Source organism: Arvicola amphibius, chromosome 2 (genome assembly GCF_903992535.2).
Source record: "Arvicola amphibius chromosome 2, mArvAmp1.2, whole genome shotgun sequence".
NCBI classification, from domain to species: Eukaryota; Metazoa; Chordata; class Mammalia; order Rodentia; family Cricetidae; genus Arvicola; species Arvicola amphibius.
In genome coordinates, this window is record NC_052048.2 from 29,418,318 (window position 1) to 29,441,255 (window position 22,938).

The window sequence follows — 22,938 nt, forward strand, 5'->3', positions numbered from 1 at the left end:
CACACTTCCAAATGCAAAAGTAGGATTTTTTTTATTAAGTATGGGCTAGCACGGGTCCTCTGCTTCACAGTCTGACACAGCAGATGGAGGGAGAAGGACACTATCTACTACTATAAGGGGTTTATAAAGATAAAAGCCACAGCCGGGCGGTGGTGGCGCATGCCTTTAATCCCAGCACTCAGGAGGCAGAGGCAGGCGGATCTCTGAGTTCGAGGCCAGCCAGGTCTACAAGAGCTAGATCCAGGACAGGCTCTAGAAACTACAGGGAAACCCTGTCTCGAAAAACCAAAAAAAAAAAAAAATAAATAAAAATAAAAAAATAAAAGCCACAAAGCAGTCACAAGGTTACAGTCTCAAAATACAAAATTACTTATCCTATATCACAATTGGCTAAAGGTGAGGTAAGCTCAGCTGTTAGTTCCTGATAGGCTATTAGTATTTAAGGGGGATAGCAACAGCCCCCCCTGGTTATGTCCTCCAGACATCTGCTGACCCTTTACTAACATAGGGTCTGCCTGGAGACTTATCTACCAATAGGGGAAGTTTTGTGTAGCTTGGGTTTTTCCCATTAGCTAATACTTCCCCTAAAAGGGGGCTAACGACCCCCGACTTTCCTCCAGGGTGGGGGTGAAGTTCAAATTCCCACAAGGTCCCAGCATAAAAATGGAATCTTTTCTGGCCTCACACTAGCCAGACGTGGTGCCACATGCTTTTAGTCCCAACACTCAGGAGGCAGAGGCAGGCAGATTACTGTGAGTTTGAGGCCTGCCAGGTCTACAAAGCAAGTTCCAGGACAGGCAGGGCTGTTACACAAAGAAACCCTGTAAGAAAGAATTCTAACTCTAGAATATTTGTAATAGACGTAGTAAGACGAAATGACCCAAAGAGAGGATAAATGGCCCAATGAGGACTAAGAGATAGGAAATGGGAGCACCAGCAATGCAGTCGCAGCATCAGTAGAAGTGAAATTCCAGGTAAGAAGCATTAAACAAAACGAGGAGGAGGATTCAATGCTGATAAAAGTTTTAGTCAACCAATAATATATAACAATTACAAACAAAGTAAGCTTAACAATATTCTTTGGAAATACATATAGTAATGGAACACAAGGAGGAAGTAAACACATAATGGTGAGTGGCTGAATATAACATTTATAAAAAATAATAGCTTGGCATAGGCAAAAGACCATCTGAATGACACAATTAAGAGGTGTTATTTATAGACTTTCGATAAACGGCAAAAGACACATTCTCTTTGAACACTCAGAAACATCTATAAAAGTAGCCACACTTAAGTCATAGTTTAACAAGTTCTAAGGCTTCTCCAGCATTCATACAGCAAGCTAGAAATTATGCACAGAATCAGCCCCTGTAAAATCTACCCACGTAAAATGTTAAGACCCTCCCCAGTACAGCTTCTCCCATGGGAGCAGGAGGCAGGACGAGATGACTGGTCAATGCCAACTAAAATAAGAGCCGAAGATTCTTTTTAATCCTTAGAAGATGATTCTTTGAAAATACCAATAAGAAATATGCATTTATTAAATATAAACATTAATAAAACAAAAGCACAAGACTAAGCGTGGGAATGCAGCGTAATTGTGGGTGTGGAAATGGTTTTTAGAATGATGAGTGAATTTTGTGTCTCATTTTTGCCTCATCTCTGAGGTGATCAGCTACTTCAGAATGAAGGAAGCTGCATGTCTTTCTGGTCACTAGCTGCTGGAAATTCTTTAAAGCAGGCAGTGAACACAAACTTTATACAAGGAGCATGTGGCCTCAGAAGTAGCCTCTGACACTCAGGTGAAGACTGAGAGGCTGTGCACGCTGAATAAATGAGAGGATGGCATACCGAAGCAGGGCTGCTTTCCTGCACCAAGGAGTAGGCCTTCCTGTTATTGCGGACCAATGTGCACTAGAGAAAAGCATATGCAAAAGGTTGCTTGTATCTTGCTTTTGGTTGCTTTGAGGAAAAGGCAGAAGGATATTCCTGACCATCTCATTATCTGGACCACAAAGTTGGCAAGATACACAAACATTTCAGTCTCTTTAATGTTATCTTCACCAATATTTTGTGAAGAGGCCCACAAATAAAGAATGTAAAATACACAGGACCAGAGCACCCAGGAGTCTGAATCCTGCTTCCCTCGGTGTCCTGCAACATGAACACTAGCCTGATGCTCTAGGAGAAATAATGTACTAAAAAACAGAAAGGAAGGAAGGAGCAAAGAAGGAAGAAAGGAAGGAAGGAAAAAGCAAAATGCCCAAATACACTAAAAAATAAAAACCGGGAAGCCAGGAATCAGTTGCCAAGCGATAAGGCTGTTCTCCCTGAGACCATCCAGCTGTCTCTGCTTCTGACCAAGGCCAGTCAAATGAGGGTTTGCAAAATAAGATCAGATCTTGAGAAAGAAGCAAGCAACAACAAAGAAAGTACTATGAGCAAATTTATGCCAATCTAAATGAAGTAGGTGCTTCATTATATTATTATTATTGTTATTGTTGTTGTTGTTATTATTATTATTATTATTATTATTTATTCAGGGTCTCTCTACTTATTCCTGACTGGCATGGAACTCATTATGTAAACTAGGCTGGCCTCAGACTCACAAAGATCTGCAGGCCTCTGCCTCTGCCTCCAAAGTGCTGGGATTAAAGGTGTGTGCCGCTCCGCCCAGCTGAAGTACATGCTTTTATCTAGGAAAATACGGATTACAAAGACTTTGTTAAGGAAAACGTTGCTCCAGTGGGAGGCCACACACCCAGGAATATTTGGGCAGCAATGGATTGATCTTGATAGTAAGGCTATTAACTGGAAAAGCATTGGTAAATCAAGAAACTACTGTAAATTTAAAGAACAAATTATTCTTTGAAAAAAATGTCCGAGTGTAGTTTTCTGGACTGCCACTTATTCACACAAATCAACGTGAGCGCATCCATTAGTTCCAGCTTATCAGAGGATGCGGCCTTCCCTGCCAGGTGCAGATTAGTGCTAATTTTAACACCAAAATGCTCTCAATAAATGAGTAGCATTAGCTACAATAGCTATTGAGAAGGTTGTCAAAATCACAGCCTTTACAAGGCCCACGCTGCTGTGTTTTCATCTGTGATCCAACACTAAATCATTCCGAGTCATCCAAACTCTCAGAAATAGAAAGAGGCGGGAACCTCCCGACTCAGCTGAGAAGATGAACTAGTACTGATTATTTTGTTTTTTTTAAAGAGAAGGCAGAAGTCACAAACACTACAGTGTGGGGTTCTGCCATCTGAAGACAAAGGCTAATTCAGGTAGAAAATGGAAGCAAATCAACTTTATGAGGAGGATCAGCGAGGTGGGAGAGCCAGCAACCCCCAGCTTGTGAGAACCGATTAATAAATACAATAGACACATTATGCTATCACTTTTTCTAGTCAGTATTTTGTTGAAAGCTCTATCCAGTGCAACAATATGAGAAGGATGGGCTAGGGTGGTAGATGGTGGCTAAAGTCCCTGCCTTGAGAGCATGGGTCCTGAACTCAGCAGGGGTTGTGGCGCTCCAAACAGAGCAAATGTATATAGCAATTAAAATGAGTTAAGCTAGAGACAAGCCATATCTGGAATGAGACATTTGTAGTGGATGTAGCTAACAAAGGAATTAATGTGGCCACGCCAAGGACTCCTTGAATAAACAAGAAGATACATAGCCCATGAATCACAGGAGCAAAGCCATGTCCGTGCAGTCAAGAGGAGACAGAATCAAAACCCTCAACCTACTAATCATTTTAAAACCATTTTTAAGGAAGATGTTTATTTTATTTCTTTTTGAGATAGGACCTCATGTAGCCCAGGCTGGCCCAGAAAAGCCAAATTTGAATAGCAGTGACATATCACTCCATACCACCATCTGAGGAGCATTGTTTAAAATTCTCTAACACCGAGAGCTGATCTGTCTGCAGTGACACTGGTCTTAGCCAGACAAGTGCCACCTGGTAAAGATGAAGACATGAAGCATCTCCATGTGGTAGTCCCATTCCTGAGCAGACACCCAAGACATGGACCGGCATGCTTGCTGCAGTGTTAGCTATGACAGCCAAAACAAGCTTTCTCACCTAGCAAGGGTGGACATTTTAGCATAAGCAGGAAGGATACTTCTGTGTAGCGGTGAAAATGAACTATAGCTAAAATATGTCTTCATGGCTGCATCTAAAAACTTCACAGAGATAAGAGAACAAGTTTTCAGGAACTTCCTGAAACGATGCTTTGTATTTCCATATTTAGTGAACATGGCAATCAGCGCCCAGTGAGCACCAAATGCTCAATTCCTTTTAGCAATTCCTCCTGGGACGTGAGGCGGAGGCAGCTTTGCCTGCATGGGTGAGAGTGGCCGGCTGAGGTTGGACTCTTTTGCCTCTCTTGCCCAGGTGTGCCACCGGGGAAGCCTGGCAGGATATCATGCTGGCCTGTATGCCGGGCAAGAAGTGTGCCCCAGAGTCCGAGCCCAGCAACAGCACGGAAGGGGAGACACCCTGTGGCAGCAGCTTCGCTGTCTTCTACTTCATCAGCTTCTACATGCTCTGTGCCTTCCTGGTAAGCTGAGATGGGACGAACAGCACAGAAATGGGGAGCGGGCAGTTTCAGGGCAGCGTGGGGTCAGGGAAACCCCAGCATAAGAGCTGTCTTAGGAAGACTAAATAAGTAGAGACATCTCATCCCTGAGAAGGGCCAGAAGTCTTGACCCAGAGCAACTCAGCTTCTGTCCATTCATGGCTCTTGTCACGGTAGCCTTGTTCTAGAAGACAGAGATATGTGGAAGCCCTGTATGAACTTATATGTCTCTGATACCTTGCTCAGGAGTGAGGGAAAGGAGACCAGACAAAGCCCCTCTCTGTCCCTGGTAACTTGGTACAAAGGAAGTTGCTCTGTTTACACATAGGATTCATCCCTCCTGATGCTCAGGAGAATAGTGTTAAGCTTATGTCCAGGAGACCCAGATTCTAGCAGTTTCATCCTAAATATTAGCATATTACTGATACTTAGAAACGTTGGTTTCTGGCCTGCCTGGGCACTGGCTGGTGAAGTGGGCTTAGGCAGCAAATGTGTAAGAGTCTTGGCAAGCCCCTTAGTGTACCAACTGTTCCCTGCAGATCATCAACCTCTTTGTAGCTGTTATCATGGACAACTTTGACTACCTGACACGGGATTGGTCTATCCTTGGTCCCCACCATCTGGATGAATTCAAAAGAATCTGGGCCGAGTATGACCCCGAAGCCAAGTAAGTTCCTTGAGGGGAAACCCCAAGCCCCCAAAGCTGAGAAGGGGCTGAGGGACCTGCCGAAGAGATCCAAGAGGGGTCAACATTGAGGGTACTAACACCTGAAGACCCTGGAATGTATCAGACCCAGAGTCAAAGGCCAGCAGGAGGAGGCCAGGTACCATTCTTACATCTGGTGAGCATATAATCAGCTGAATGGAAAAAATAAAAAAATTCTAACGTCAGATGAAACTAGAAATGCTTCCGTTGGGTCATTTAGGATTAGGTAGACTTCAGTGTCATCTTGACTTCAAGTTTAAGGGTAACTCCCGTTTACCCGTAACTGTTAACTGAGTATCCCTAAAATGCCTTCTGGCCCAATGGTTAGTTGATTGAGCAACAGATACCATCCTGGGATTTAATTGCACTACTAGAATGCCTTCTGCCTGGAGCCCAGCACTAACAACCTTTCCTGGAATAAGAACAGTAACATGTGCCCTGGGTTTGCCATTCTATAATGGATCTCTGCGCTGCCCAGGGCCTTCAGGCACCCTGCAGGGAATGCCCCTACATCTGGCCCTACCTCAGTACACAGCCCTGGGCTTCTAACTTCCTCTCCTTCTCTCCTTCCTTCTCTAGGGGTCGGATCAAACACTTGGATGTGGTGACCCTCCTCCGTCGAATTCAGCCCCCCTTGGGTTTTGGGAAGTTGTGTCCACACCGTGTGGCCTGCAAAGTAAGAAATTGTCTGGGCTACTGAGGGGGAAGGACAAAATATGGGAGGCTGGATACCTGTTTGCCTTTGTGATTATTTAGGGAATAAAGATATTTTTGGTATTTAAAGACATAAATGTGAACCAGATTCTATTTTAAGGACCTTCCAGAGCTAAAGTCCCAAGGCTATAAAAGAACAACTGTCACATGAATCCCTTGTTCCCCAGTGAGGGAAACAGATATCCTATGTGCATAAAGGGTTTATTTGGCCCCTCAGGCTGCACGGCCCAGGCCTAGGTGACTTTCCTAGGGTGATGAGCTAGAAACTTTGGCCTGAAGTATGAGGACTGTTAGAGAGGCCACAGTGATGTATGGTCCTCAAAATACAAACTTTACCTACACAAGGACCTGCTGTTTTTTTGTTTTTTGTTTTTTTTTATCAAATTCCTAAATGAATCTATGATCCTGAACTGGCCGGAACAAACGCACTGGGTGCTGATAAACAACCTCTGACTGACCTGGAGAGGAGGAACCGTTACACCTGCTCTAGATCCTGCCACGTGGCCCAGTAGCTGCTGAGAAGAGCTGACTTCGGTCACCATCCCACCTCCATCCTCCCTGTTCTGTGTTTCCAGTGAGAATTGTAATGATCTTGGAAAGAGATTGGGGAAAGTAAAAGCAGAGAGTCGAGCCACAGAGAAGAAGAAACACAAATGACCAGTAATTGAGCTCCTTGGATAACCCATCTGTGGGAAATGGAGTTCAGGAGGCACGGAACTTTGATTTATGCTCTGTGGTAGTCCCGTTTCCCTCATCAGAACCCCACTTTATTCCAGAAAGAACCCCAAGAGTCCTGAATGTGTGAGAAACAGGAGCATTCTGTCATTCTGTTTCCTGATGCTGTGACAAGTACCCGAGTTGCTCAACCTGTGTGGAAAAAAAAAAAAGTCTCTTTTGACTGACAGTTTTGGAGGCTTCAGTCTGTGAGCGTCAGGCCTGAGCGTTGGGTCTGTAGCAGCTTTGGAACGTTACAGTTGAGAAAGAAGCACACTCACCTCAGGACCTCAGAAGGAGAGAAGTAGAAAAAAAAAGAAAGACCAAGATCCTAATGCCCTCCTCAAGGGCATGGTTTCCCATAAGTTCTTCCCATGGACCCCACCTCCTGAAGGGTTCACCACTTCCCAGGAGTACTGAGGCTGAGAACTGATCTTTTATGGCATGGCCTTTGGACGACATTTAGGATTCAAGCTGCAGGAAGTACAAATCAAATGTAAGATCAAACTGTCTAGAGGGAGCTGGAGTGTACAGGTCATGACTGCCACGTGGGTCTGTCAGGGCCAAAAGCCAAGACTGACGCTTTCTACCTTGGTGTCTGCAAGATTCACAATGATGCCTTCACTCGAGAAAAATACAACCCTTGACAGGATATCCACAGGAAGGCGCCATGTGGTCTAAGGGATGACATCACTGCCATCTACAGTGGGCATCATACTATTCTTTCTCCTGATGACCCCTGTGTGTGCTGCTGGCTCACCAAGGGACGAGGAGGAGGAGGCCAAGGGAGTATGTTTGCGGGTGAAGAACAACAGAATTCTGTTTGAGTGGTGAATTTGGGACCAGAACTGAAGTAGGGATATGCAGAGAGAGAGAGAGAGAGAGAGAGAGAGAGAGAGAGAGAGAGAAGAGAGAACTCTATCCCCACATAGCCATCTCCTATTCTTTTGCTTTGGAGTTGGATAATTCTGTCTGACAGGCAGGTGGCTGTTCTTGCTGCTTGAAGGTAGTATAGCTGTGTCTGTATGCCCGAGCATACAGAACAGGAAGGAACCCATTGTGGTCTAAGGAATGTGGAGGCACAAGAGTTCTTACCCCAAAGCCTAGTTTCTCCCTGGAAAAGCTTTGGAAACACTGTGGTGACCATATACATATCCCTCACACTCCCACCAGCACCCATCCAAGTTTCCAGGGACCTCCCAGCCTCCCTGCCACAAGGGTTGTGCAGAGCCTTTAAGAACTGCCGGTCCTTGTCACTGATTGAGCCCCCTTCTCCCTCCAGCGCCTGGTGTCCATGAACATGCCTCTGAACAGCGATGGGACAGTCATGTTCAATGCCACCCTGTTTGCCCTGGTCAGGACAGCCCTGAGGATCAAAACAGAAGGTAATGGCTCTCGTGGACCACTGGGAGGAGGGTGCGTGGGAAGGTCTGGCATCCCCACCAGGAAGATGCTTCTGCCTACACAGCATCAAAGCAGAATAACATCAAGAGCCTGCACGCTGACTCTCCGAGAGGTGCACCACGCTTACATCTTCTTTGGTTCCTAAATGTCCCCCTTGCCATAGCTTATTCATTTTGAACTTTTCTTTCCCGTCAAACTCTAGAAATTGCCCTGGTAACCTCCTGAGGACTGAAGGTTTTAATGCAAAACATGTAAGAGATGGTTGTTATGCAGAGCAGGGGCAAGCCCTATTCCGATGGACTTGTGTTAGCAACAGGCCTGTGTTCCGAACATTCAAATCTCTTCTGAAATTAAAAGGACCTATGTTGGAAAGGTGACAGTGACGAGCAGTGACTGTGGTAAATAGAGGTCATTGCCTACAATTGCTAATGGTTACAATCCTACGTGAGCTAAGCTACTACTTAGACGGTAGCCCCTCAGACTGCGTACAATAGAGGGCCAAGAGCTGCCCCCTGGGTTAGAAGCAGTCCTGTTGAAGGCATCTCTTGTCATCTCACTGCTAAGTACCTTGAACTTCTCTGGGATAGGCTATGTATACACAGCTCAGAAGATACTGTTGCTCCCCCCCAAGACCCAGCTTAAGTACCTCGTAAGAGTGAGCAAAGGCCTCAGAATCGTGAGGTGCTCTGAAAGCTAAATTGAAGCACTGAGTGAATCTGTGACTCCACATGTCTGAGGGAGAGCGTGAGAACCTGCGTTTGGAGATTGCTGCATCCACTTCTCATGTATGAGCTAGGGACTGACACCACCAGCGCAGCCTGAGAGCCCCAGGCCTCCAGCCGGGGTCCTTGGTACAGTGGAAGGGCACTGGGCATCGCATACAACAGGGCACAGCATTGTGTAACTACTTGCTGCCTTGGTTCGGTGTCCATATTGTGAAATAATGAAAGATGGTGGTACCTGGTATTTATTTCACAGAGTCCCCCAGAGAGGTGGTTTCTTTAGTTGTACTCTTCCAGAGAGTACCAGACATGAGGGGACCAAAACCAGTCCTGCAAGATACAGGTCAGGAGAATGAGACAAACTTTAATAAAGAAAAATGGATCAAACTTTCCTAGTAAACTAAAAAAAAGCAAAGGCAAAAAAAAAAAAATTCCATTAGTGGTTAGTGCAAAACTTCGTTCTGGGAGTGGATATAAATAGGCCTGTTGCTGATGAGAGAATCCAGTACACGCTTAATGCACACATGTATATAACAGATAAAACTGGAAGTATGTCTGCTGATAAATTAATACGGAATATCACTGTGTAGTGGAACGTTCTTCTTTCAGCTCTGATCTTTCCAGATTTTTCTACAGTGAATATTACTTCCTTTCCATTCCCAAGGAAGGACTTCCTTTTCCAAGGAGAAAAGACAGAATGCCTGCTAAAAGGAGTGTGTTGTGATACTTAAGGCTTGAGAGAGACTAATACTGCAGGCTTTGGCTCCAGGAAGGAATAAAAAGGATCTGTGCATAGCAGCCAAGATTTAGTGATGCTGAAGATGCGCTGCACAGGCAAACCAGATCTCGATGAAATAATGACAGTACCCGAAGGGTTGCTAAACACTCAGCCGCAGATAACCACTGTTAGCAAATGGGAATGCCTAAGGGAGGAGCCAGTGGGAAATACAGTTAATTAAGAATTAAAGAAAAACACTTAAACATAAAGACTCTTGGGAATATCTGCCAAGGGCATGTAATACCCTAGTAATCAAGAATGAACCTTCATCCAAAACAGGCCCTTTATGAACTTGTTTTGTAAGACTGGGGGTCAACCCCACACCCAGACAAGAGATGGGAGAAAACAGATCAGTCTTCACTCACCCTTCAGGCATTTATAAGAAGTGGAAGTGACTAGAAAAAAAATTAACATGTACCCTGAGAACCAGAAACCTTATCCCAAACCAGGTACCAAGCTGAATAAGATTTTCTATTGGAACACTAAGGGAAGAAGGTCTTTAAATTAGAGTTTGGAGTGTAGCTCAGTGATAGAGCAGGTGCCTAGCACAAGGCTCAAGATTCAGACCCCATCACCAAAAACAAATCAATAAAAATAAAACATTTACAATATGAAACAATTATTGGTGAAATTCTAGTTACATTGAGTTGTTAAGAAAATAAATGAAAGCAAAAAAAGCCATGTAGGATCCTTTGGAAGATACATTTGTTCCTTAGGTCTAACTAAATGATCACAAACTTGATTCCCCTCACAATTTAAGAGAGGAACCACCTAAACTGAGGTGTTGGCACACTGGTTCTTTCCAGAGGTGTTGAGGGAAAATGGGCTCCATGTCTCTCTCTGGCTTCAGGTGGTCTCAAGTACAAGGCTCCATCCCTTAGTCTCTGCCACCCTCTTCACAGTATGACCTAGTATGACCTAGTCCATTTCTTAATTTGTTGTCTCCTTGAACATAAATTAAGCTCCATTCTACTTCCTGATGCTGTTTTTCTCCTCAGATTGTACATTTTGTATTTTCACTTTCTGAGCTTGCTCCTTTTCGTTCTAAATCTTCATTAGAGCTAACACTAATAACCATACAACAGAGTCTGTACTAGGCTGTTTTGAGATTTCCTCTCCCAAGGAAATTAATCCAAAATTCTTCAATTTAGCTGCAGGCAGACTTTTTGGGCAAGGGTGAAAAGCAGCCACATTATTCACCAAAATTACTCAAGAACAATCTCTAGCCAATACACTAAAATTTTTCTCCTCGGAAACCTCCTAAGCCAGGCCCCACAGTTCCTCGAACCTTAATCAGCGCCATGGTCTTTCATGCTCCTGCTAGTATGGCCTATAAAGTGGCACTTTAAGCATTCAACTGCTTTTCTAGTCTGCAGTCCCAAGGTCTATATTCCTTTAGACAAAAGCATGGTCAGGTCTGTCACAACAACACCCTACTCCCAGTACCAACTTCTGTCTTAGTTAGGGTTTCTGTTGCTGTGAAGAGATACCATGACCACAGTATCTCTTACAAAGAAAACATTTAATTGAGGTGATGGCTTACAGTTTCAGAGGTTTAATCCATTATCACCATGGCAGGGAGCATGACATCTGGGAGTATGACTGTGTGCAAGCAGACATGGTGCTGGAGAAGGAGCTGAGAGTCATCTTGATCTGAAGACAGCAGGAGTGTCGCACTGAGTGAAAGTTAAACAGAGGAGACCTCAAAATCCACCCCCCCCCACAGTGACACACTTCCTCCAACAAAGCCACACCTACTAATAGTGCCAGTTCCCTATGAGCTTATGAGGGCCAATTACATTCAAACTACCACACTAGATAAATTCACATTCTGAGTTTTCAGGTAGACGTGAGTTTGGGGGTGCTCCTTTCAAGCCAATTCAGAAGATAAGTTCACTTGCACATTGTTATAGTCAGGATTCTTTCACCACGTGTGTCAGAAACCAAGTCCAGAATGGCGGGACATGCTGTAATCCCAGCATTTGGAAGCCCAACACATCAAGATGATGAGTTTGAGGCAAATCAGGGATCCATAATAAGCCCTTGTTTCAGAAAACAAACAAACGAAAAAGAAGCTATGAATGATCTTTACTGAAGGGAACTGATGTTGGAATGGCCAGGAGGTGTTCTGGCTTCAGCTGCAGTTTGAATTTGGTGCTCAGCATGTTCAGGAGCCATCATTTAAGCAGAGGCAGGCCTCATGAGTGCCTCTGCTTGCTCACACACACTAACCCGCAGCTGGGTTTGAACTCAGGCAGTCTGACCCCATAGCTCACATTGTTCGCCATCAGCTCCCATATGATAGATGTTACTGTCAGCCATATCCTCTAACCAGTGCTATGCAGCAAACCCCATAGATTCCACAGCTTCGAAGAACACCCAGTTATTAATTCACAGTTCTATCAGAAATCCAGCTGTGGAGAAGTGGGGTGCTCTACTCGGGGACTCTCATGACCAAACTAGGTACACTAATTAAACCAGGAGAAGGTGTCACCGCTAAGCCCATTCAGACTGTGGCTGAAATCCTCCCACTTCTGTTAGTGTGCAGTCCCTCCACAGGATTACACAGTGCGTGCACACTGGTAGCAAGGGGCAGGTATCATTGGGAGAACCCCAGGATCCTATCTAGCACATCTCCTCTTACGATTACTTTTTAACTTTGCTTCTTCACCAGCATGAGACCAGTGTCCCAGGCAGCATGCATTGCATCCAAACTCCAGAGCATAGGCCTCCAGGTCTCTGCCTCCACTGTTAGTTTTTTCTACTTCCTCCCCTGTTCTCAGCAGAGATCCTTTGGACACATGGATGCCCCTGTGTTGTGTATGTGTGGGGCAGGAGTGGATCATCCTTCTGTCAAAACATCTCCATTTTCTACAACCGCACAAGGATGTTGTCATAGTTAGGGTTTACTGTTGCTGTGAAGAGATGCCAGGCCCACAGTAACTCTTTGAAAGGAAACATTTAATTGAGGGTGGCTCACTTACAGTTTCAGAGGTTCAGTTCATTATAGTCATGATAAAGGGAGCGTGGTGGCGTGCAGACAGACTTGGCGCCAAAGCCGAGAGTGCTATATAGTGCAGGCAACAGGAAGTCAACTGACTGTCTCACTGAGTGAAGCTTGAGAAAAAGACCTCAAAGCCCACCCCGACACTGACACACTTCCTCCAGGAAGGCCACACCTACTCCAATAAGGCCACACCTCCTATTTGTGCCACTGTCTTTGGGGCCATTTTCTTTCAAACCACCTTATTCCACTCCCTGTCCCCCAAAGGCTTATAGCCATATCATAATGCAAAAATGTATTCAGTCCAACTTCAAAATTCCCCATAGTCTATAACAGTCTCAAACTTATTTCAAAGTCCAAAGTCTCTTCTGGAAAGCATGACAATCTCTTAATTGTAATCACTTGTAAAAATCAAACTCAAGCCGGGCGGTGGTGGCGCATGCCTTTAATCCCAGCACTCGGGAGGCAGAGGCAGGCAGATCTCTGTGAGTTCGAGACCAGCCTGGTCTACAAGAGCTAGTTCCAGGACAGGCTCCAAAACCACAGAGAAACCCTGTCTCGAAAAACAAAAACAAAAACAAAAAAAAAATCAAACTCAAATATCAGGTCACATACTTCCAACATACAATGTCACAGGATATGCATTACCATTTCAAAACATAGGGAAGGGAGCATAGCAAGGAAACACTGGGCCAAAGCAAGACCAGAAACCAGCTGTGAAAAACTCCAAACTCTGCATCTCCACGTCTAATGTCAAAATGCTCTTCAGATCTCCAACTCCATTCAGCTTTGTTGACTGCAACACACTCCTATCTCTTGGGCTGTTCTACTTCCTGTGACCAGCTCTCTTTGTCAGGTATCCCAAGACTCTGGCATCTTCACCAACTTGGGTTCTCCAAGGCAATCCAGGCTTCAACTTCACAGCTTCAGTCTATGGCCTCTCTACTAGGCCTCCATTCAGGGACACCCTTGACACATTCCTGACTTCAGTGGTGCAGAGGCAAATTCCATAACCCATTTCTTCTATCCTTAACGCTAAAGCCAGAACCATGTGGCCAAAGTTGCCAAGTTCTGCTGCTTACTGGAGCTGAAACCTGGCCCCCATGTTTAATTACATCTTCACCAGCTTTCTGTTTTCCTTCACTGCCTAAGCTTGGCTGTCCTTGAACTTGCTCTTTAGACCAGGCTGGTCTCAAACTCAGAGATACACTAGCTTCTGCCTTCCCAGTGCTGGGATTAAAGGCGTCCACCAACACAGATGGCTCTAAACTTTCATTTATCCCATTCCACAAGTTGGGAACTTATTTGGGTAGGATCTTGTCCTGAGGTCACCACCTTTATTTCATTCCTCAATCCATTTATCTCCTCAAACAAAGGATTTAGGTCCATTCCACTTCCTGATGCTCTTTTTCTCCTCAAAATTTACGTTTTGTAATTTCCCCTGCTCAGCTTGCTCCTTTACATTATAAATCTTTAGAGTTACCACTAAAAACCACATAACAGAGTTTATACTAAGCTGTTTTAAGATTTCTCCTGCCATGGTAATTATTCCAAAACTCTTCACTTTAATCTCAGGGAGGTTATTTAGACAAGGGCAAAAGACAACTACTCTCTCCACCAAAATATCACAAGAACAATTTCCAGACAATATACTAAAAGTCTTCTCTGGAGCCTCTTGCGCCAGCTTCTGACATTTCAAACCATTGTCCTTCATGCTCCTACTAGTATGCCCAAGTAAGCAGTTCTTACAGCATTCTGCTGCTTACCTGACCCAGAGTACCAATGTCCACATTACTCCATATAAAAGCATGGTCAGGCTTAGCACAGCAATTCCCCACTTTTGCTACCAACTTCTGTTTTAGGGTTTACTATTGCTGTGAAGAGACACCATGACCATGGCAACTCTTATAAAGGAAACATTCACTTACAGTTTCAGAGGGTCAGTCCATTATCATCATGGTGGGGAACAAGGTGGCATGCAGGCAGATGGGATGCTGAAGCTGAGAGCACTACATCTTGCAGGCAACAGGAAGTCAACTGACTGTCACACTGAGTGAAGCTTGAGAAAAAGATTTCAAAGCCCACCCCCCACAGTGACACACTTCCTCCAACAAGACCACACCTACTCCAATAAGGCCACACCTCCTAATAGTGCCACTCTCTTTGGGTCACCACAGATGTCATTGTAAAATGTCAGCCTCAGGGTCAGCCTTGATGCTGCCCTGCAGTGCAAATGGATCAGAACTGAAACATGAATGTCTGCAGGCACCGTCAGACTCTTCAGCACTAAGCAGGAGGGAACATAGCTGGGGGCTGGGGGTGGTCTTTGAGCTGTCTTACAATGGAGTAGGAAATGAAGGAGAATGGCGTTGGCCAAGGCAAGAAAGGGAAGTCACAAGGAAAGGAAGTAAGTAAAGAGATCTGAGAAGGGAAAATGGAAGGAACTAGAAAATAGGAAGATTGGGGAGCAGAATGTGATGAGTCAGGGTGACTTGTGGGGCTTCCCAGTGCAGTCGGGGGCGGGGGTGTTTTCATTCTGCACTTCCTTCTATCAGGAAACCTAGAACAAGCCAATGAGGAGCTGCGGGCCATCATCAAGAAAATCTGGAAGAGGACCAGCATGAAGCTGTTGGACCAGGTGGTGCCCCCTGCAGGTGGTGAGTGTTCCCTGCATTCCCACACCAGGGCTACTCTAGCCCAGCCTGTAGGGCTTCTCCACCTTCTCCAGATGTGCCATCTTTGGCAGTGCAGACAACCCTTGAGACCTCCATGTTTGAGTTCTCTGTGCTTCTGGATCCTTCTTTCTCTGGAACCTTCCGTGGACTCAGAGGCCCTACTTGGTTGTTATGTCCTACACAACCTTGAATGCAAACTACCTCATTAGAAACCTGCTGTAATGCCACATTCACCGTGGGAACAGGCAAGCCCTTCCATGCTTAGGAGTTTGGCAGAACATTCGTGGGAACTCTACAATATATGGGTATAGATTTACCCATAAGCCACTGGGCTGACTGCTCTAGAGAGCTCTGGAAGGAAAATTGCCTGAGACTCATGACATCTTTTTAAAAGCTCTTTTTTCCCCTAGAGTAGCATTTCTCATGCCTGTCAAGCCACAAGCCTCCTTCCATAGCAAGTACTCCACACCATCCATCCTATAATCCCAAGTCAAATTCACAGATACCTTGCCTGCACTTGTAATTCCCACAGCAGTAGTAGAATGCTTTAAAATGAGGTATGTTAAAAGCAAATGCATTCACTATAAAAATGCCTGGTACATCCATACAGAAAGCTATAGTAACTGATGGGACCCTCACATGAAGCACTGAACAGGAGTAACTGTTGAATGTAAACAAGACAGCGCTGAATACTGTCAACACTTTACATGTGTCATTTACATTCTATTAACATGTTAGTTAAGCCTACAGATTCCAGAAACATCCTTTGGAGGTGAGACTTCCTGTTTGAGAAGGGGGAAGGCAAGGTGTGCTAGGAGTCAGCCTGTGTCACCTAATGCTTTGCTGCTTCATCTTTATGAAGTTCACTCCAGGAAATAATGTTCTTAGAAGCTATGTGGGTTTCCCAGTGGGTACAGTGTAGACTCAGGCATCCAACTCAGGCCTGAGGGAACACAGGACTCCCCAGTTCATTCCCAATTTCCCTCGTCAGGGATCTCCAGGGTTTTCCAGGTATAGAAATGAGACCCTGCCCCATGGTAAGCCCAGAACTTCTGTAGAGTTGGCTACTCTGAAGGAACAGTGGGGATCAGGAAAGTCATTGCAGGTCCTGCTGCCCAGCCCAGCCATCTGTTCTTCTCACACAAAGCAGGAGACTAGATGAAGGGACCACTTGCTTTCCATGAAATACTCCCCCTGGGGACACTCCTAACATTTAGCTCACTCCTAAGATCAAGACCATGTCAGGTGTAGTCTTGTGTGCCCAGCCCAGCAACATGGTCTAAGCCAGCGAGCAGGCTGGAAGGGAAATCACCCACCTTAAAGAAGGAAGACTGACCTGCCACTAGCCCATCTCACCCAACTAGAATTGTGTTGGCAATTAGAAGACTGGTCATTTGGTGGTAAGTGGGCTCAAACAAGACTTAGTAATGTCCACTCAATAAGGTGGGAAAAGCAAAGTGTAACCTTGATAATAACCTCCCTTTTCTGTGAGGGGGAAAATGAGAAAAAAATAGCCAGGCACAGACATCAGCATATGCTTCTGGTCCCAGCTACTCAGGAGGGAATGGGTCACTTGATCCCAGGAATTGGAGGCCACTTGGACAAGATGGGGAGATATTGTCTTAATTAAAAAGGAAGAAGGGGAAGAAGGATTGTAGGAGCCAGAGGGGTCGAGGGCACCACAAGTACACGGCCCACAGAATCAGCTAAGCAGGGCTCATAGGGGCTCACAGACTGAAGCGACCGTCAGGAGCCTGCGTGGGTCTGAGTCGGGTCCTCCACATATATGTTACGATTGTGTGGCTTGGTGTTCTTGTTGGACTCCTAACAGTGTAAGCAAGACTGTCTCTGACTCTTTCGCCTGCTCCTGGGACCCTTTTCCTCCTACTGGGTTGCCTCATCCAACCTTAATATGAGGGGATGTACTTAGTCTTACTGTAACTTGTTGAGCCATGTTCAGTTGATATCCCTGGGAGGCCTTCACTTTTCAGAAGGGAAACAGAGGCGTGGATCTAGCAGAGAGGAGGTTAGGGATAGGACCTGGGAGGAGTGGAGAGAGGTGAAACTGAGGTTGGAATGTAATATATGAGAGAAGAAAAAACTTTGGGAAAAGGAGGATATGAACATGCTTGCTTATTTCTGGAAAAGAGCTCAAGAAACTGGTGGCATGACGAGCTGTCGAGAGGTGGTAAGCAAGCAGGCAGGGATGTGGGGAGTTTTCAGCCATATGCCTCTTTATATGTTTTCTTTTGCACTAAGAAATTAAAGCAAATATGTTAGAGAAGCTTTCAGTGCTGCAAACAATCAAGGAGTTCTGGCAGAATCACTCATCCTCTTCTGTCTGTGTGCCTTAGATGACGAGGTCACAGTCGGCAAGTTCTATGCCACCTTCCTGATCCAAGAGTACTTCCGAAAATTCAAGAAGCGAAAAGAGCAGGGGCTGGTGGGCAAGCCCTCTCAGAGAAATGCACTGTCCCTGCAGGTGAGGGGCTGGAGGGAGCTGCCCACACTCAGGCCCTGGTCACCTCGCCTTGACCCTAGCCAGGGTCCAAGTCTCGCCAGCTACCTAGAGGCCAGGTGCCATCCCAAGAAAGCTTGTGAGCTCTCTAAACCTCCCCGATGCTATCTTCCCCTCATACATCCTTGCCCACATCCTTCACTCAACCGTCCTGCCAGCCTTCCCAGCCCCTAGTCCCCATAGCCCTCTGCTCCTGAGTCAGCAGATTCTTGGTGGTCTGTAATATGTCTTCATTCCTCCTAGGTAGAGGAATAGGTTCTTCTGCTCTAGCGTGGTCGGCTGAGGTGGGGATGGGGGTACAGGGAAGCCCATCTCCTAGTGTGGGTGCCCAGCTGCCTGGCAGAGAAACAGAGAGGCAGGGACTTGTGGAGGAACAACAGGGTCCTGGCTGACTAAAGATCAGTAAAAAGGACCTGGGTCTTCACGTGTCCCTCTGGATTCCAGGCTGGCTTGCGCACATTGCATGACATTGGGCCTGAGATCCGACGGGCCATCTCTGGGGATCTTACCGCTGAGGAAGAGTTGGACAAGGCTATGAAGGAGGCTGTGTCTGCTGCCTCCGAAGATGACATCTTCAGGGTAAGTGCCAAGACTTATCTTCACGAAGTTCAGTTATGGAGAAAGGGTGTGCTAACTTGGTGTTTGCCAGCTCTCTCTGAGAGGTGCCACGTCCTTCCTAGTCAGCTGTCTCCTAATTCCCTGCCTTCTTTCCAAGCCAACTCTATGCCATGACTTCCTTCTAGGACACAGAAGCTCAAAATATGGCCAACTCTCAGACAACAGGGGGTGTCTGTTTCTGTAAAGACATTTTCCTGGAGAAGTTTCTCATCAGAAGGTGTGGAGTAGGAACTCTGGGTTTCTTATAATCTGAAAATCTATTTTATTCACCACTATTTGAATATTAGGCCTAGCTAAATAAAAATACAAACTTCTGACTTTTCTTGGAGAGAAGAAATCAGGTTAAATAGCCGTGTTAGGTGTGGGTTCCTATGCACAGCTGGACAGCAGTGGTTGCCTTGTTCAGATATCCAAGCCACAGCATCCCCTCCAGGCCTCTTGCTCTTTCCCTGCAGTTACAGTAAGGCAGTGAGTAAATCCACACACTGCTGGGCCATGAGCCCGCGGTCTCCCATCCAACTCCCTCTGTAGTGAGAACAGCGGGCCGCATTCCCGCCGCCATGCTCCTGGCTGCCGGCTAGCTTATGCCCCCAAATAACAACACACAAACTGTATTCACTTAAACACTGCCTGGCCCATTAGTTCCAGCCTCTTATTGTCTAATTCTCACATCTTGATTAACCCATTTCTAATAATGTGTGTAGCACCACGAAGTAGTGTCTTACCAGGAAAGATTCAGCATGTCTGACCTGGTGGCTGGCTTCATGGCGACTGTCTCCGAGAGGAGAGGCACGGCATCTGTCTCTCGCGACTGCCTGAAGCGTCTCACTAACTTCCCTTCTTCCCAGCATTCTGTTCTGTCTACTCCACCTATCTAAATCCTGTCCTATCAAAAAGCCAAGGCAGTTTCTTTATTAGCCAATGAGAGTCCTCCATCACTCCCTTCTAGTTCCTGCCAATCCTAGTTCCCAGGTCTGGCTCCCAAGGACCTTCAGATACCACATTAGACAAACCTTGCCAACCACTATTCCCCAGACTCCTTGCTCCAGGACAAAAAAGGAATATTGGAGAAAAATACTTGTTTCTGATTTTAAATCTCAAAGAACCCCTACAGGAAAGGAAACCGTGATATAATCAATACAGTAAACTCTCCCCTCTAACTTTCAACTTGCCTGATCCAGCTTGTCGCTCCACAAACCAGTTGTGTTTCCACAAAACAATCTGGTTCGCCTCTTCCGTTCCTTCTTCCCACCCCTCAACACCCACAGTGAGCTCCACCAAGCTAAGCAGCTGGTTTCTGTGAAGGACAATCATCTTGCACTTGTCCTTGAAACGCAGCCTTGGTCTCTGGTGTTCCCTTAGGAACAGACTTCCAGGGAGAACCAGCAACCTCCTGCCTGCCCAGGCCCATGAGTGAATTCGTATCTTGATGCTACATGTAGAGGGAATTGTGGAACTAAGTCCTCCCTCTACCATGTGCCCAGAGTGTGAGCCTCTTTGGAGGGCAAGATGGCTTCCTGTGGACTGTGCTTCTTAACCACGGCTGTACAAGACGAGAGAGAGAAAGAGGGTGAGGGAGGGAGGAGAGAGAATGCAGAGAAGCCTTCTCCACCTACTCCTCTCTCTTGTCTACAGAGGGCTGGAGGCCTGTTTGGCAACCACGTCAGCTACTATCAGAGCGACAGCAGGAGCAACTTTCCCCAGACCTTTACGACCCAGCGCCCGCTGCACATCAACAAGACAGGAAACAGCCAGGGTGACACCGAGTCTCCATCCCATGAGAAACTGGTGGACTCCACTTTCACCCCCAGCAGCTACTCATCCACAGGCTCCAACGCCAACATCAACAATGCCAACAACACTGCCCTGGGTCGCTTCCCCCATCCCACCGGCTACTCCAGCACGGTCAGCACTGTGGAGGGCCATGGGCCTCCCTTGTCCCCTGCTGTCCGGATACAGGAGGCAGCTTGGAAGCTCAGCTCTAAGAGGTAAGTAGGGGGTTAGGCCTGGGCATGAGGCTTCACACGCCCTGGCCAGATGACACCAGGAAAGACAGACTTAGATCCCTCTGCCTTCTGTGCAACCGCCAATCTCCAGTGGAGACTGCTGCCCTGAACTAGAGGTTGGAGCCAGCTTGTCACCTCCATCCGCTCCTGCTCACTCACAGCAATAACAGTGATGACGTTACTCTGTTTCCCAGATGTCTTCTGAGATGCCACACCTCTGACAGTCCTTTCCCCCTCATCCCTTCTCAGCATATTGACTTGTGACCCTTCAAGACGTATGACTTGGGCCTGTGCAACAAGACCAGCCCCTGCCCCTTCCCAGGTCCCTAAGCCTGGCTTTTCATCCAGATGAGACTGGGCAATATATCCACCTCTATAGCTTAAGGAAGCATGCCATGGCTGCAGCAGGTCCCCTCTTTACCTGCTCCATCGGCTGTAGGCTCCTGAGCCAGGATGGGAGAGGACACCCACTGCATCTTGCTCATCACCCTTACCTAGCTGCCCTTCCAGCCTACCAGTTCACAGTATGACTGTCCTTTCCCTTGCCCGCTGGCCTAGACTATAATCGCAAATTTCAGGCATCTCTTCAAATCCCAAGTGTCCTGATCTGCTACCCACAGAGCAGCGTACCTGCTCACTGGTTTTCACATCATCCCATTTCTAGGTGGCTACACTCAAGTCTCCATGGCCCATGCATTTGAATGATTATTGCCATGACTTCCATCCTACCTAGTATATACTCTGGGACACTAGCTGCTCTAACCACCCAACAACATTGTGGGCTGAGCCCTTGGACCCAGGAGATCTCCACACACAGGCAGTGTGTGCTGCTCAGATGGTTGGCTCCACCTATGGTATTATTAAGATGAGGCAGTTGACCCATGCCTGTTCTGGTGGCCCCACCCTTTTCTGCAACACCACCTCTGTCCCACCTTTGAGCACTCAGTCCTAGTACCAGCTCTTCCCTCCTATGCCTTGCAAATCATCTAAATTTTTATTGTTTTTAATTGAGCTATATATATTTTTCTCTGCTCCCTTCCCTACCTCTCCCTTCCCCTTCTACCCTCTCCCATGGTCCCTATGCTCCCAATTTACTCAGGAGGTCTTGTCTTTTTCTACTCCCCATGTAGATTAGATCCATGTATGTCTCTCTTAGGGTCCTCATTGTTGTCTAGGTTCTCTGGAATTGTGAATTGTAGGCTGATTTTTCTTTGCTTTATGTCTAAAATCCACTTATGAGTAAGTACATAGGATGTTTGTCTTTCTGGGTCTGGGTTACCTCACTCAATATAATGTTTACTAGATTGATCCATTTGCCCACAAATTTCAAGATATCATATTTTTTCTGCTGTGTCATATTTTTTTCTGCTGTGTAGTACTCCATTGTGTAAATGTTAACCATTTATCAGCTGAGGTGCATTAAGGGTTGTTTCCAGGTTCTGGCTATGACAAACAATGTTGCTGTGAATGTGTTGTTCACAAGCACATGTCCTTGTGGCATGACTGAGCATCCTTTGGATATATACCCAGAAGTGGTATTACTGGGTCTTGAGGAAGGTTATTTCCTAATTTTCTGAGAAATCGCCATACTGATTTCCAAAGGGGCTGTACCAGTTTGCACTCACACCAGCAATGGAATAGTGTTCCCTTTACCCCACATTCTCTCCAGCCTAAGTCGACATCAGTGTTTTTGACCTTGGCCATTCTTACAGGTGTAAGATGGAATCTTAGAGTTGTTTTGATTTGCATTTCCTTAAGTGTCTTTCATCCATTTTAGGTTCCTCTGTTGAGAGTTCTCATTTTAGGTCTGTACCCCCATTTTTTTTTATTGGATTATTTGTTTTTTGATAACCAATTTTTTGAGTTCTTTGTATATTTTGGAGATCAGACCTCTGTCTGATGTGGGGTTAGTGAAGATCTTTTCCCATTCTGTAGGCTGTCATTTTGTCTTGTTGACCGTGTCCTTTGCTTTACAGAAGCTTTTCAGTTTCAGGAGGTCACATTCATTAATTGTTTCTCTCAGTGTCTGTGCTACTGGAGTTATATTTAGGAAGTGGTTTCCTGTGCCAATGCATTCAGGTGTACTTCCCACTTTCTCGTCTATGAGATTCAGTGTGATTGGTTGTATGTTGAGGTCTTTGATCCATTTGGACTTGAGTTTTGTGCATGGTGATAGATATGGGTCTATTTTCATTCTTCTACATGTCGATATCCAGTTACACCAGCACCATTTGTTGAATATGCTTTCTTTTTTCCATTTTATAGTTTTTGCTTCTTTGTCAAAAATCAGGAGTTCGTAGGTGTGTGGATTGATATCTGTGTCATCAATTTGCTTCCTTTGGTCCTCCTGTCTGTTTTTATGCCAATACCAGGCTGTTTTCAGTCCTGTGGCTCTGTAGTAGAGTTTGAAGTCAGGGATGGTGATGCCTCCTGAAGTTCCTTTATTGTACAGGATTGTTTTGGCTCTCCTGGGTTTTTCAATTACAGTCCACAGA

The 22,938-nt window shown here is 45.9% G+C and overlaps 1 protein-coding gene across 17 annotated transcripts in view; it reads left to right on the top strand.

The window, feature by feature from the left end:
* The window catches only part of Cacna1c (calcium voltage-gated channel subunit alpha1 C), a 548,575-nt gene that overhangs the window by 516,807 nt on the left and 8,830 nt on the right, over positions 1–22,938 (top strand). For all 17 annotated transcript variants that reach the window (XM_038318989.1, XM_038318993.1, XM_038318994.1 and 14 more), the window contains 8 exons: positions 4,401–4,566; positions 5,124–5,251; positions 5,870–5,966; positions 8,001–8,103; positions 15,182–15,283; positions 17,656–17,783; positions 18,264–18,398; positions 20,073–20,425. In XM_038318989.1, the coding sequence (XP_038174917.1) occupies positions 4,401–4,566; positions 5,124–5,251; positions 5,870–5,966; positions 8,001–8,103; positions 15,182–15,283; positions 17,656–17,783; positions 18,264–18,398; positions 20,073–20,425 (1,212 nt within the window). The remainder of the gene's footprint in view (positions 1–4,400; positions 4,567–5,123; positions 5,252–5,869; positions 5,967–8,000; positions 8,104–15,181; positions 15,284–17,655; positions 17,784–18,263; positions 18,399–20,072; positions 20,426–22,938) is intronic.